Here is a 16,247-nt window from a genome sequence, read left to right as displayed (position 1 = left end):
GCGCGCTCAGATTGTGTCTCCCTCCCCCTGCGAGCTCACATTGTGTCTCCCTCCCCCTGCGCGCTCAGATTGTGTCTCCCTCCCTCTGCGCGCTCACATTGTGTCTCCCTCCCTCTGCGCGCTCACATTGTGTCTCCCTCCCTCTGCGCGCTCACATTGTGTCTCCCTCCCTCTGCGCGCTCACATTGTGTTTCCCCCACTCTGCGCGCTCAGATTTTGTCTCCCTCCCTCTGCGCGCTCAGCTTGTGTCTCCCTCCCTCTGCGCGCTCAGATTGTGTCTCCCTCCCCATGCGCGCTCAGATTGTGTCTCCCTCCCTCTGCGCGCTCACATTGTGTCTCCCTCCCTCTGCGCGCTCACATTGTGTCTCCCTCCCTCTGCGTGCTCAGATTGTGTCTCCCTCCCTCTGCGCGCTCAGATTGTGTCTCCCTCCCTCTGCGCGCTCAGCATGTCTCCCTCCCTCTGCGCGCTCAGCATGTGTCTCCCTCCCCCTGCGTGCTCAGATTGTGTCTCCCTCCCTCTGCGCGCTCACATTGTGTCTCCCTCCCTCTGCGCGCTCACATTGTGTCTCCCTCCCTCTGTGCGCTCAGATTGTGTCTCCCTCCCTCTGCGCGCTCAGATTGTGTCTCCCTCCCTCTGCACGCTCAGATTGTGTCTCCCTCCCCCTGCGCGCTCAGATTGTGTCTCCCTCCCTCTGCGCGCTCAGATTGTGTCTCCCTCCCCCTGCGAGCTCAGATTGTGTCTCCCTCCCCCTGCGAGCTCAGATTGTGTCTCCCTCCCTCTGCGCGCTCAGATTGTGTCTCCCTCCCTCTGCGCGCTCAGATTGTGTCTCCCTCCCTCTGTGCGCTCAGATTTCGCTCCCTGACACTCGTATTGCTATATAGCCTCACACTCTGGTGCGTTGATATGAAGTAATGAGTTACTGAGTATTATTTTGTTTGGATGAGTATAGGATGATACAAGTGGTCCTGGTCCGTGTGTGTTTAAATGCCTGGTAGTGACAGCCAGTGTATGTATAAATGAGAGAGATCGATTGTGTTAGATAATGATCAGTGTTTATATTACATACAAGGCGTAGGTACTGATAGAGTTTAAAAAAAAGATAGGTACCTATAGTGAGTGTGTATACCCAAATTATAGGTACTGATGCGTGTATATAAATGGGAGGTACAGATAGTGGGCGTGTATATAAATGGTACGTACAGATAGTCGGTGTGTATATAAATGGGAGGTACAGCTAGTCGGTGTGTATATAAATGGGAGGTACAGATAGTCGGCGTGTATATAAATGGGAGGTACAGATAGTCGGCGTGTATATAAATGGGAGGTACAGATAGTCGGCGTGTATATAAATGGGAGGTACAGATAGTCGGTGTGTATATAAATGGGAGGTACAGATTCGGCGTGTATATAAATGGGAGGTACAGATAATCGGCGTGTATATAAATGGTACGTACAGATAGTCGGTGTGTATATAAATGGTTGGTACAGATAGTCGGCGTGTATATAAATGGGAGGTATATATAGTCGGCGTGTATATAAATGGTACGTACAGATAGTTGGCGTGTATATAAATGGGAGGTACAGATAGTCGGCGTGTATATAAATGGGAGGTACAGATAGTCGGCGTGTATATAAATGGGAGGTACAGATAGTCGGCGTGTATATAAATGGGAGGTACAGATAGTCGGCGTGTATATAAATGGTAGGTACAGATAGTCGGCGTGTATATAAATGGGAGGTACAGATAGTCGGCGTGTATATAAATGGGAGGTACAGATAGTCGGCGTGTATATAAATGGTTGGTACAGATAGTCGGCGTGTATATAAATGGGAGGTACAGATAGTCGGCGTGTATATAAATGGGAGGTACAGATAGTCGATGTGTATATAAATGGGAGGTACAGATAGTCGGCGTGTATATAAATGGGAGGTACAGATAGTCGGCGTGTATATAAATGGTACGTACAGATAGTCGGCGTGTATATAATTGGGAGGTACAGATAGTCGGCGTGTATATAAATGGGAGGTACAGATAGTGGGCGTGTATATAAATGGGAGGTACAGATAGTCGGCGTGTATATAAATGGGAGGTACAGATAGTCGGCGTGTATATAAATGGTTGGTACAGATAGTCGGCGTGTATATAAATGGGAGGTACAGATAGTCGGCGTGTATATAAATGGGAGGTACAGATAGTCGATGTGTATATAAATGGGAGGTACAGATAGTCGGCGTGTATATAAATGGGAGGTACAGATAGTCGGCGTGTATATAAATGGTACGTACAGATAGTCGGCGTGTATATAATTGGGAGGTACAGATAGTCGGCGTGTATATAAATGGGAGGTACAGATAGTGGGCGTGTATATAAATGGGAGGTACAGATAGTCGGCGTGTATATAAATGGGAGGTACAGATAGTCGGCGTGTATATAAATGGGAGGTACAGATAGTCGGCGTGTATATAAATGGGAGGTACAGATAGTCGGTGTGTATATAAATGGGAGGTACAGATAGTCGGTGTGTATATAAATGGGAGGTACAGATAGTCGGCGTGTATATAAATGGGAGGTACAGATAGTCGGTGTGTATATAAATGGGAGGTACAGATAGTCGGCGTGTATATAAATGGTACGTACAGATAGTCGGCGTGTATATAAATGGGAGGTACAGATAGTCGGTGTGTATATAAATGGGAGGTACAGATAGTCGGCGTGTATATAAATGGTACGTACAGATAGTCGGCGTGTATATAAATGGGAGGTACAGATAGTCGGCGTGTATATAAATGGTACGTACAGATAGTCGGCGTGTATATAAATGGGAGGTACAGATAGTCGGCGTGTATATAAATGGGAGGTACAGATAGTCGGCGTGTATATAAATGGGAGGTACAGATAGTCGGCGTGTATATAAATGGGAGGTACAGATAGTCGGCGTGTATATAAATGGGAGGTACAGATAGTCGGTGTGTATATAATTGGGAGGTACAGATAGTCGGCGTGTATATAAATGGGAGGTACAGATAGTCGGCGTGTATATAAATGGGAGGTACAGATAGTCGGCGTGTATATAAATGGGAGGTACAGATAGTCAGCGTGTATATAAATGGTTGGTACAGATAGTCGGCGTGTATATAAATGGTTGGTACAGATAGTCGGCGTGTATATAAATGGGAGGTACAGATAGTCGGCGTGTATATAAATGGGAGGTACAGATAGTCGGCGTGTATATAAATGGGAGGTACAGATAGTCGGCGTGTATATAAATGGGAGGTACAGATAGTCGGCGTGTATATAAATGGGAGGTACAGATAGTCGGTGTGTATATAAATGGGAGGTACAGATAGTCGGCGTGTATATAAATGGTAGGTACAGATAGTCGGTGTGTATATAAATGGGAGGTACAGATAGTCGGCGTGTATATAAATGGGAGGTACAGATAGTCGGCGTGTATATAATTGGGAGGTACAGATAGTTGGCGTGTATATAAATGGGAGGTACAGATAGTCAGCGTGTATATAAATGGGAGGTACAGATAGTCAGCGTGTATATAAATGGGAGGTACAGATAGTCGGCGTGTATATAAATGGTAGGTACAGATAGTCGGTGTGTATATAAATGGGAGGTACAGATAGTCGGCGTGTATATAAATGGGAGGTACAGATAGTCAGCGTGTATATAAATGGTTGGTACAGATAGTCGGCGTGTATATAAATGGTTGGTACAGATAGTCGGCGTGTATATAAATGGGAGGTACAGATAGTCGGCGTGTATATAAATGGGAGGTACAGATAGTCGGCGTGTATATAAATGGGAGGTACAGATAGTCAGCGTGTATATAAATGGTACGTACAGATAGTCGGCGTGTATATAAATGGGAGGTACAGATAGTCAGCGTGTATATAAATGGGAGGTACAGATAGTCGGTGTGTATATAAATGGGAGGTACAGATAGTCGGCGTGTATATAAATGGGAGGTACAGATAGTCGGCGTGTATATAAATGGGAGGTACAGATAGTCGGCGTGTATATAAATGGTACGTACAGATAGTCAGCGTGTATATAAATGGGAGGTACAGATAGTCGGCGTGTATATAAATGGTTGGTACAGATAGTCGGCGTGTATATAAATGGGAGGTACAGATAGTCGGCGTGTATATAAATGGGAGGTACAGATAGTCGGCGTGTATATAAATGGGAGGTACAGATAGTCAGCGTGTATATAAATGGGAGGTACAGATAGTCGGCGTGTATATAAATGGTACGTACAGATAGTCGGCGTGTATATAAATGGGAGGTACAGATAGTCGGCGTGTATATAAATGGGAGGTACAGATAGTCGGCGTGTATATAAATGGTACGTACAGATAGTCGGCGTGTATATAAATGGGAGGTACAGATAGTCGGCGTGTATATAAATGGGAGGTACAGATAGTCGGCGTGTATATAAATGGTACGTACAGATAGTCGGCGTGTATATAAATGGCAGGTACAGATAGTGGGCGTGTATATAAATGGGAGGTACAGATAGTCGGTGTGTATATAAATGGTACGTACAGATAGTCGGCGTGTATATAAATGGGAGGTACAGATAGTGGGCGTGTATATAATTGGGAGGTACAGATAGTCGGCGTGTATATAAATGGGAGGTACAGATAGTCGGCGTGTATATAAATGGTACGTACAGATAGTCAGCGTGTATATAAATGGTACGTACAGATAGTCGGCGTGTATATAAATGGGAGGTACAGATAGTGGGCGTGTATATAAATGGTACGTACAGATAGTCAGCGTGTATATAAATGGGAGGTACAGATAGTCGGCGTGTATATAATTGGGAGGTACAGATAGTCGGCGTGTATATAAATGGGAGGTACAGATAGTCAGCGTGTATATAAATGGGAGGTACAGATAGTCGGCGTGTATATAAATGGTACGTACAGATAGTCAGCGTGTATATAAATGGGAGGTACAGATAGTCGGCGTGTATATAAATGGGAGGTACAGATAGTCGGCGTGTATATAAATGGTACGTACAGATAGTCAGCGTGTATATAAATGGGAGGTACAGATAGTCAGCGTGTATATAATTGGGAGGTACAGATAGTCGGCGTGTATATAAATGGTACGTACAGATAGTCAGCGTGTATATAAATGGGAGGTACAGATAGTCGGCGTGTATATAAATGGGAGGTACAGATAGTCGGCGTGTATATAAATGGGAGGTACAGATAGTCAGCGTGTATATAAATGGGAGGTACAGATAGTCGGCGTGTATATAAATGGTACGTACAGATAGTCAGCGTGTATATAAATGGGAGGTACAGATAGTCAGCGTGTATATAATTGGGAGGTACAGATAGTCGGCGTGTATATAAATGGTACGTACAGATAGTCGGCGTGTATATAAATGGTACGTACAGATAGTCGGCGTGTATATAAATGGGAGGTACAGATAGTCGGCGTGTATATAAATGGGAGGTACAGATAGTGGGCGTGTATATAAATGGTACGTACAGATAGTCGGCGTGTATATAAATGGGAGGTACAGATAGTCGGTGTGTATATAAATGGGAGGTACAGATAGTCGGCGTGTATATAAATGGGAGGTACAGATAGTCGGCGTGTATATAAATGGGAGGTACAGATAGTCGGTGTGTATATAAATGGGAGGTACAGATAGTCGGCGTGTATGTAAATGGGAGGTACAGATAGTCAGCGTGTATATAAATGGGAGGTACAGATAGTCGGTGTGTATATAAATGGGAGGTACAGATAGTCGGCGTGTATATAAATGGGAGGTACAGATAGTCGGCGTGTATATAAATGGGAGGTACAGATAGTCGGTGTGTATATAAATGGGAGGTACAGCTAGTCGGTGTGTATATAAATGGGAGGTACAGATAGTCGGCGTGTATATAAATGGGAGGTACAGATAGTCGGTGTGTATATAAATGGTTGGTACAGATAGTCGGTGTGTATATAAATGGGAGGTACAGCTAGTCGGTGTGTATATAAATGGGAGGTACAGATAGTCGGCGTGTATATAAATTGTACGTACAGATAGTCGGCGTGTATATAAATGGTTGGTACAGATAGTCGGTGTGTATATAAATGGGAGGTACAGCTAGTCGGTGTGTATATAAATGGGAGGTACAGCTAGTCGGTGTGTATATAAATGGGAGGTACAGCTAGTCGGTGTGTATATAAATGGGAGGTACAGATAGTCGGCGTGTATATAAATGGGAGGTACAGCTAGTCGGTGTGTATATAAATGGGAGGTACAGATAGTCGGCGTGTATATAAATGGGAGGTACAGCTAGTCGGTGTGTATATAAATGGGAGGTACAGATAGTCGGCGTGTATATAAATTGTACGTACAGATAGTCGGCGTGTATATAAATGGTTGGTACAGATAGTCGGTGTGTATATAAATGGGAGGTACAGATAGTCGGTGTGTATATAAATGGGAGGTACAGATAGTCGGTGTGTATATAAATGGTACGTACAGATAGTCGGCGTGTATATAAATGGGAGGTACAGATAGTCGGCGTGTATATAAATGGGAGGTACAGATAGTCGGTGTGTATATAAATGGGAGGTACAGATAGTCGGCTTGTATATAAATTGTACGTACAGATAGTCGGCGTGTATATAAATGGGAGGTACAGATAGTCGGTGTGTATATAAATGGGAGGTACAGATAGTCGGCGTGTATATAAATGGTACGTACAGATAGTCGGCGTGTATATAATTGGGAGGTACAGATAGTCGGTGTGTATATAAATGGGAGGTACAGATAGTCGGCGTGTATATAAATGGGAGGTACAGATAGTCGGTGTGTATATAAATGGGAGGTACAGATAGTCGGCTTGTATATAAATTGTACGTACAGATAGTCGGCGTGTATATAAATGGGAGGTACAGATAGTCGGTGTGTATATAAATGGGAGGTACAGATAGTCGGCGTGTATATAAATGGGAGGTACAGATAGTCGGTGTGTATATAAATGGGAGGTACAGATAGTCGGCGTGTATATAAATGGTGTATACATATTTGGCACTGCATGTTGGTAGCAGTAGTCTGTTTTTGTATAAATGAATATACACTGATAATACTTTAGTGTTTTTCCCACGATTAATTTCTTCCTTTGTTTTCTTGCAGCAGAAGACGGAAAGATCTGGAGTAAGGGATCGAGCGCAGAACGGGAACGAGCGCAGAACGGGAAAGAGCGCAGAACAGGAACGAGTGCAGAACGGGATCGAGCGCAGAACGGGAACTCTTCCATTTGGTGCTGTTTTTTTAGAAAAAGGAAAAAAAAGATAAAATATATATATTCTTTTTAAATTGTTCTCATTTTTAATAATTTGGGATTTTTAACCAGTGCTACCACGGATTCTCTTGTTTCTTAACAAACAACAACAAAACAAAAAACTGGACTTTGGTTTTAAAGAAATTGGTTCCCAATGATGCCGTCCAATGGCAACATCATCAACACCAGCAGCCCCGCTCCGGAGACGGACGCCATCCAAGCGCACAAGGTAAGCGACGTGTCACCTGGCGTGTTCCTGCAGGGAACGCCGCCGGCAGCTGTGTCTTCACAAGTCTGCCTGTGGCTGTAGAGGTCTGCGTCATGAGAGGCGTCAGAAACGTCCTGTGCCCACATCGTGGACAATGTGTGACCCTCACCAGGGGCACCCCGCTGATTGAAAGGGGCACCCTGCTGATTGAAACACTGGTGCCTTTCCTCGGTAACGTGCAAGCTGACGTACGATTCATGCTGTGCCGGAATGCTTGGTGCATTTGCAACTTGTCTGGAACCTCCTGTGTCTTTTAAAGGATGGTAGGAGTATGGTTGCCCTTCATCCCCAACTATTTGGATGATTGCATATTCTGTCCGTGTAGTCAGGACCAGCAGCCCACTGCAAGGTGATGCAGAACGTCAACAGTGAAGAGGTTAATAAAATCCCCCTTATTTTGGTCTTATATTTGAACTGGGTAATACAAAGCTTTGGTATCATTGAAGTGTAGTGTATGTATGCGATAGAGTGAAGGAGGATCGGTATGACGTCCAAACCTGAACCAACGTTGGAACTCGCCAGCAAAAAATTGAATTAAAAAACTTTATTAGACTACATAAAAAATGTGAACATCCACATGGAGAACCCAGCTCCTCCCACGCGTTTCACGCCGTCAGTGGCGCTTTCTCAAGGAGATATGTATGTATGTATGTATGCGATGCTTGATATAGTTTTCATCTTTGGGGACAAGGGTGATGAGATATGTAGCATGGGAGGGCTAATATGAGACCGTTACTTTCTCAAACTTTCCATCCAAGCAGTGAGACACCCAGCATGCCCCCCAAATAAGTAACCCCAGTAACGCCCCGGGTGCTGAGCAGTAAACCCTTCGGCACTGGATACATTGTATATGCAGTACAGCGGTGTTAATGTACCGTACTTAAATGCTAAGAATACCGCCGTGATTCCAAGGTGCTCTCATCTGGACTGTGCTGGAAAGCCATCATTTTCAACATTTTTGGGGGATAACCGCCAGACACGCCAGAGTTTAGAAACAAAAGGGAGAGTTAAAAGCGCAGGGACACGCAATAATGTGATAAAATGTACTAAAAAAAGCTATTACAAGATAAAAGTGTAAGGCCCTTACAGGAATACAGATCTTTAACGCACTGTCACCAGATATACAAAGGTTCCAGCGATGATCCAAGACAAAGGAAGGACGTTGCTGTTAGAGCACACAATATGAATCCCTTGTACGTAGGAGAGCTCCTTGATTCCCTCTCCCGGGTGCGCGGCTCTCTGTCTTACACCAGCGGGGGGAATTGATCTGCCCCTATGAATTAAATCGCCGTGTCAGGAACACACTTATAGAGCCTACATCTGCTAAGTCATGAGGTCGGTAGAAAATGCTCAATCCAATGAACAGATGCAGTCTGAATTTGTTTAACTAAAAAGACCCACACTGTCTGTCCTACACGTTTCGTGGAAATACCCCTGAGGAAGTGGAACGGTTCCGCAAAACGCGTGGGCGTTTTGGGACTTTTTAGTTTCGCGAATTCAGACTGCATCTGTTTATTGGATTGGGAATTTTCTGCCGACCTCGTGACTTAGCGGATGAGAGAGAATCGCGGAGCACTCCTCCGTACAAAGGGAATCGCAGAGTGTTTTTTGTCCATCTTTATTCCGAAGGGGAGGACTCGACAACAAGAAATCATTAAATAGCGATCGTTTGGCCATTTTGATATGGTTATACTGTAAGCATTAACCCTCAGTAGGACAGTTCGTGTTTAAATTGATTATACACATCAAAGAATGATTAAAAAAAAAACAACAGTTGCATATCTTTAAAGACAAGCAACAGTATAACAGAAAGAGAAGGAATTGTATGTAGTCTAAACATAATACATACTGTATTATCTAAGTACACGTTCAAGGCACTAAAACATGTCTAAATGTGTACTAAATGTTACAACACTGTAATAAAACATTAAAAAGCTGTATTGTTTCATAATCCGGTGTAATGTCTTAGAAAAGAGACCTAATGATCATAATAAAATATATATATATATATAATTCTAATTGATATGGCAGTAGATGAAGCATATGTAAGGATATATAGCGTAGAGAACAAAAAAACCCGATGGACAGCACTAGGCGATTTTCAGTGGAATAAACCATCACAAACAGTAGGGGGGAATTAGAGTAGAGTGTTTATACAGTATCACTGCACTCCTTGGCATGGAGGACACAGGCTTCCCCCCCCCCCCCCCCCAGTAGATCCAAAAAGATTCTCTCATGGGAGGATCCTTTTGGATGCATCTATTGGGCCCCCCCGTCTCCTGAAGTCTGGTTCTGCCACACAGGTTTTTGTGTTCCGTTTGCTCTATATGTCCTTACATAATGTTTTCATTAATTGCCATATCAATTAAGGTGATGTATATTTTTTATTATAGCAGTTAGGTCTCTTTCGAAGACATTACACCAGATTATGGAACAATACAGCCAGTACTTTTTTTTAAAATATTTAGTACAAATCTAAGTATATGTATTATTGCCTTGTAATTTGTCCCTGGAGCGGAAATTAACAAAATAAATTGGCGGGAGCATCTGCTCCTTTAAGTATAATTATATTTATTTAACGGAGACCATTTACATTTGTTGTTTTTCCAAAGAATTTCTCATAAAAAAAACAAATAGAAATGTCGCTTTTGATGGACTTTGTGTTTGTCTGTGTGCTTTCTCTTGTATGGGCTACAAAAAAAAGTGTTTGTCGAAACAAAGCGAGCAAGCGAATGCAATTGGATTACATACAAATAGAGCATTGCTTGGTTCCCCCTATGCCATGGCCGGCTTTGGGTTGAAATCCACCTATACATCATATGTTATATATATATATGTATATATATATATATATACTAGCTGATATACCCGGCGTTGCCCGTGATTTACCATCACAGCTGGCTGGCCCCCACGTTCACAACTCCGTTCCCCTTCACAGCTCCGCCCCCCCCCCCCCCCTCTTCACAGCTCCGTCCCCCCCCTCCTTCACATCTGCGGTCTCCCCTCCCTGCACCCCACATCACTCTCCACCCCTCCTGGCCCCCACATCAGTGTCCCCCGCCTTGCACATCACATCACTCTCCGCCCCTTGCACCTCACATGACTCTTCCCCCCCCTTGCACCTCACATTACTGCCCCCCCCCTGCATCACCCCCGGCCCCCACCACATCACCCCCCGGCCCCCACCACATCACCCCCGGCCCCCACCACAGACTGTCACACACACACACACACACACAGTGTCACACACACACACACAGACAGGAGTAAGAGGCAGTGTAACACACACACACAGTGTAACACACACACACACAGTGTCACACACACACAGTGTCCCCCCCCACACACAGTGTCACACACACACACAGTGACACACACACACAGTGACACACACACACACACACGTCACCTCTCCTTCCGTCCGCTGTCATCTTACTCCGCGAGGGAGGAAGGGGGTCCTTCCGGGCGCCGCCATCTTAGGCGCCGCGTATCCACTGCCTGTCGGAGCACCGGGGGGGAGGTGAGTGGAGTACCGGGGGGGAGGTGAGTGGAGTACCGGGGGGGAGGTGAGTGGAGCACCGGGGGGGACGTGAGCGGAGCACCGGGGGGGAGCTGAGCGGAGCACCGGGGGGGAGAGCTGAGCGGAGCACCGGGGGGGAGCTGACACGGGGAGAGGAGGAGAGTGCGGGGGCGCGCGGCGCGTGCTTGAGAGCCGTGGGGGGTGTCCTGGGCGCTCGCTCCGCTCCCCCACTGACTGTAGCGGCGCCGGGGGGGGGTGAAAGCGGGGGAAACAGGGAGACACGGGGAGAGGAGGAGGTGCGCGTGGGTCACGATGACTTGGTGTGTGTGTGTGTGTGTGTCGTCACTCCGCCTCAGGCCAATGAGAGGTGCGGGGGCGGGCGGCCCAAGGGACCAATGAGATTTCCCCTAGGGACACAGGAAGATGCAGACAGGCATACAGTGCTTTCACTAATATATAATAAGATATATATATGTAGCCATGTTTAATGCAGCTGTCTTGTTTTATTACTATGGAGCCCAGTGGCGGATTTAACATTTTGCCGCCCATAGGCACTTACCCCGGGCCGCCTCATTCTGCAGCGTCGCAGCATCAAATGACACCACAACGTCACGTGATGCCGCGTTTCCGCAACACCATGTGACATCACGTTGTTATGGCAATGCGTCGCCATGTGATCTTGTAGCGTCATTTGACGCCACACCGCCAAAGAGAAGGTAAGAGACCTTTACAGAGGCTTCACACTCTTCCCCCGGCACTCAGTGGGGAAGAGAGCGGGGCCTCTGTATGTCGCCCCCAAATTTTGCCGCCTTAGCCCCGGGCCAAATGTGAAATCCGCCATTGATGGAACCCCAGAGCTGATTCACAGGGATCCTAAACTCTGGAGACTCGCCGGTTTCCCGAGATATGAGCTACTTTACTTGCTTGTAAAATGCATAAAAAAAAGTTAATATAGCCACTATCATCAACCAATCAGAAGCTGCGATGGCATCTCCTGATGACATAGTGTCTTTCTATTGGCTTCCGGAGCCAGCCTCACGTTGATAGCCATATTGTTTCCACCAGACAAGTATTCTTCTCCAGTGAACATAATCACAGATCTCTTGGGGAAGTCCTCTGAGGTCGGGCCCCCGCTGAGCAGCTCCGAGGCACCCCCAACTTCAGGTTAAATATAAAATAAATACGTTTTAAAAGGTGAGCAGCGCTGGTTGCTGCTTTAAGAGGCCCATCAAAAATAATTTTACATCAAAGATTATCTGAAATTGAAGAGCACAACGTAAGAGATGCAGATATAGGAATAGTACAGGCAGTGTGTAAAATGGAAGGGTTCAGGGAACCCTCCGATTTGGTTCTGGGGTTACAAAAAGCAGTATGACATAATGTGTCAGGGTTTCACATTATTCATTTTGGGGTGGCAGCCGTGACCGTCGTCTTCCCCACTGCCACATGTCGCTCTGTGGGAGTGGCGGGGGGAGGGGGGGCAGATCACAGGTGTGTGCAAAAAGTATTTGTATTACTGGTTGCATCCCTGGCTGGGAAGCTCCTTACCAACTCCTATGCTAATGTGTTGAGAGACACACTGGGCCATTGTTACTAAGCAATACTACTCCATATGGCAACTTGCAGTGCCGGGAGCAATTCCTTCCGGCCCATTGAAGCGAATGAGCAGTGAGAGGTCTTCTGGTGCTGGATGGGACCTTATGGAGCATCACCACTTAGTAACTTTGAACCGCAGGGTGTACGTTGGAGTAGAACAAGTCTGAGATGTGTTGAGTTGAGACAATGCGTGAGATTGGTGTTCTGTACTTGAACCTTCTTGTTTAGACGTGTGTAGGACTGTTCTCCAGCTGCCACACATTGCTCTAGCCGGGCTACATTGTTAAAATGTATATGTTCACTACAGAAGCGACACAAGATCTCGTATACAGAAACATGGAGACAGACGTGGGATTTGTGTTGGGCTATTTTCTGTTCCTTGTCTTTCTTTCATGTTTTGGATTCAGCCTCATGTCTACCCCAAGCATTTTCCTATTCCCTTACTATATCTCCCACCTGTGCTGGAAGGAGATTACACAAACCCACCATATTTTCCCGGGGGTACTTCCTCACACTTTTATTGCCCCAGTAGGGCTCCACGTTTACCTTGATACATAGAGCCCGGGGAGTGTTCATGTCGTCCTGTCGGGCATTTGATATCTCACATCTGAAAGGATTGAAGATTTGAACTTCTGTTTAAGCCGTCCCCCGGTTTGATAACTCGGCGTTGTTGCTTTTGCAATAACCATTAACAGCCAAGGCTTCAGAGGTGGTGGCCATGAGGACCACTAGGCATTCTGGGAAGGAAACCTGCGAGGACGCTGCTGCCAGCACATCTCGGCCTCATGGCATCTTGCTACACCCACAAACATTCCATCCAAGACACAAGAGTAATAGGAGTGCCCCTTTTATGTAAAATTGTTCTCTAGGCAAAAAAAATAGTAAACAAAGCACATAATGGTTACTGAGGACTTGTATAATTAATGACGGATTCATTAGCATTGTTAATTTAGGGCATATTGTGGACTGCGATGCCTGAAAGAGAACCGGCTCTTGAGATGATCCAATAGATATGCAAACGAGTGGCATTGTCACTGTGATGACTGTGTACTCCCGTTGAATGGTGTGAAAGGCTGGCCCAGGGGTGACCCTTTGGCAGAGGCTTCAGACACTCTTAGATTTCCCTGATCTTTTTTTGGGGGCCAATCTTCTCTTCATGTTTGGGCCACCTTCATATCAATGAGACACTGTAACGTGAAATCCGTCATTACTTCTCCAGCGGCAAAGGACAGATACAAATACCCACTTCTGGGCGGGTGATTCATCAAGCTCAGGCTACGGGTTAGCGCACCCAAATGGGAGTTAATTCCCATTCAAGTCAAAGGGAGACAAGGTCTGTTCTGGGACATTAGCCCGGAACGGAGCTTGATGAAACTGGGGGTTTGATTGCAAGCTCTGTGGGTCAGGTATTCCTTATCCTATCGTATTCTTTTATGTCTGATGCATTAATTGCATTTTATTTCCCTGTATTTTAATACTTATTTTGTAAAGCTTGAAGTACATTGTTTGCGGTATTGAATTAAAAGGGTACATACCTATATGAAAACAAGGCTACATAATAAACATATACATAAAGTCATATATATATATATATACATATATATATATATATATATATATATATATATATATATATATATATATATATATATCTATATTGGCGACCTGAGGAAGAGAGGAGAACTCTCAAAAACTTGTCCTATGACATAAATTGTTGGTCTAAATAAAAAAGGTATCACCTAATACTGAAGAACTCATTTATTCTGCACTATTGCAACTGGACTAACACGGCTATTTCCATGTGTGTGTATATGTATATACAGACATGTGCAAAAGAAAGTACACCCTCTTTGAATTCCATGGTTTTACATATCAGGACATAATAACAATCATCTGTTCCTTAGCAGGTCTTAAAATTAGGTAAATACAACCTCAGATGAACAACACATGACATGTTACACCGTGTCATGATTTATTTAACAAAAATAAAGCCAAAATGGAGAAGCTGTGTGTGAAAAACTAAGTACACCCTTACTGCTTCCATAGGAATTAAGATGCTAAGTAGCAGACAGGTGCTGCTAATCAAATGCCCTTGATTAATTGATCATCAGCAAGTGTGACCACCTCCATTAAAGCTGAAGTTTTAGCAGTTTGCTGGTCTAGAGCATTCAGGTGTGTGTTAACACAATGCCAAGGAGGAAAGACATCAGCAATGATCTTAGAGAAGCAATTGTTGTTGCCCATCAATCTGGGAAGGGTTATAAGGCCATTTCCAAACAATTTAAAGTCCATCATTCTACAGTGAGAATGATTATTCAAAAGTGGAAAACATTCAAGACAGTTGCCAATCTTCCCAGGAGTGGACGTCCCAGCAAATTCACCCCAAGGTCAGACCGTGCAATGCTCAGAGAAATTGCAAAAAAGCCAAGAGTTACATCTCAGACCCTACAGGCCTCAGTTAGCATGTTAAATGTTAAAGTTCATGACAGTACAATTAGAAAAAAACTGAACAAGTATGGTTTGTTTGGAAGGGTTGCTATTTGGGGTAAAGCGAAGACAAACCCCACCAGATGGTTTGAGCAGGGAGTTACAACCTTAATTTTATCACGTTATTCACACTTTATATTGCACAATTGTTTATTTGGTATATATATCACGTTTTGAAGTTTTAGTGCCTGTTTCTACACCATCACTCTGTCGCATTGGTTTGAAAGGGTTGCCAGGAGAAAGCCTCTTCTCTTTAAAAAGAACATGGCAGCACGGCTTAGGTTGCAAAGTTGCATCTGAACAAACCCCAAGACTTCTGGAACAATGTCCTTTGGACAGACGAGACCAAAGTGGAGATGTTTGGCCATAATGCACAGCGCCACGTTTTGGGAAAACTAAACACAGCATATCAGCACAAACACCTCATACCAACTGTCCAGCACGGTGGTGGAGGGTTGATGATTTGGACTTGTTTTGCAGCCACAGGACCTGGGAACCTTGCAGTCATTGAGTCGACCATGAACTCCTCTGTATAACAAAGTATTCTAGAGTCAAATGTGAGGCCATCTGTCCGACAGCTAAAGCTTGGCCGAAATTGGGCCATGCAACAGGACAATGATCCCAAGCACACCAACAAATCTACAACAGAATGGCTGAAAAAGAAAAGAATCAAGGTGTTGCAATGACCCAGTCAAATGTCAGACTTCAACCCAATTGAAATGCTGTGGCAGGACCTTAAGAGAGCTGTGCATAAACAAATACCCACAAACCTCAATGAACTGAAGCAACGTTGTAAAGAAGAGTGGGCCAAAATTCCTACACAACAATGTGAGAGACTGATAAAGTCATACAGAAAACGATTACTTCAAGTTATTGCTGCTAAAAGTGGTTCTACAAGCTATTGAATCATAAGGTGTACTTAGTTTTTCACACATGGCTTATCCATTTTGGCTTTATTTTTGTTAAATAAATCATGACACGGTGTAATATGTCATGTGCTGTTGTTCATCTGAGGTTGTATTTACCTAATTTTATGACCTGCTAAGGGACAGATGATTGTT

At 44.7% G+C, this 16,247-nt stretch overlaps 1 protein-coding gene across 6 annotated transcripts in view; it reads left to right on the top strand.

Annotated features, from left to right (window-relative positions):
* The window catches only part of LOC142492573 (DNA (cytosine-5)-methyltransferase 3A-like), a 348,275-nt gene that overhangs the window by 11,850 nt on the left and 320,178 nt on the right, over positions 1 to 16,247 (top strand). For 5 of the 6 annotated variants that reach the window (XM_075595320.1, XM_075595319.1, XM_075595316.1 and 2 more), the window contains exon 2: positions 7,168 to 7,544. In XM_075595320.1, coding sequence (XP_075451435.1) covers positions 7,470 to 7,544 — 75 coding nt within the window. In that variant the 5' untranslated portion in view covers positions 7,168 to 7,469. The remainder of the gene's footprint in view (positions 1 to 7,167; positions 7,545 to 16,247) is intronic. The other variant, XM_075595315.1, reaches the window with a different exon arrangement.

This window comes from Ascaphus truei, chromosome 4 (genome assembly GCF_040206685.1).
Source record: "Ascaphus truei isolate aAscTru1 chromosome 4, aAscTru1.hap1, whole genome shotgun sequence".
NCBI lineage: Eukaryota > Metazoa > Chordata > Amphibia > Anura > Ascaphidae > Ascaphus > Ascaphus truei.
This window is presented reverse-complemented; position numbering and strand designations above follow the sequence as displayed.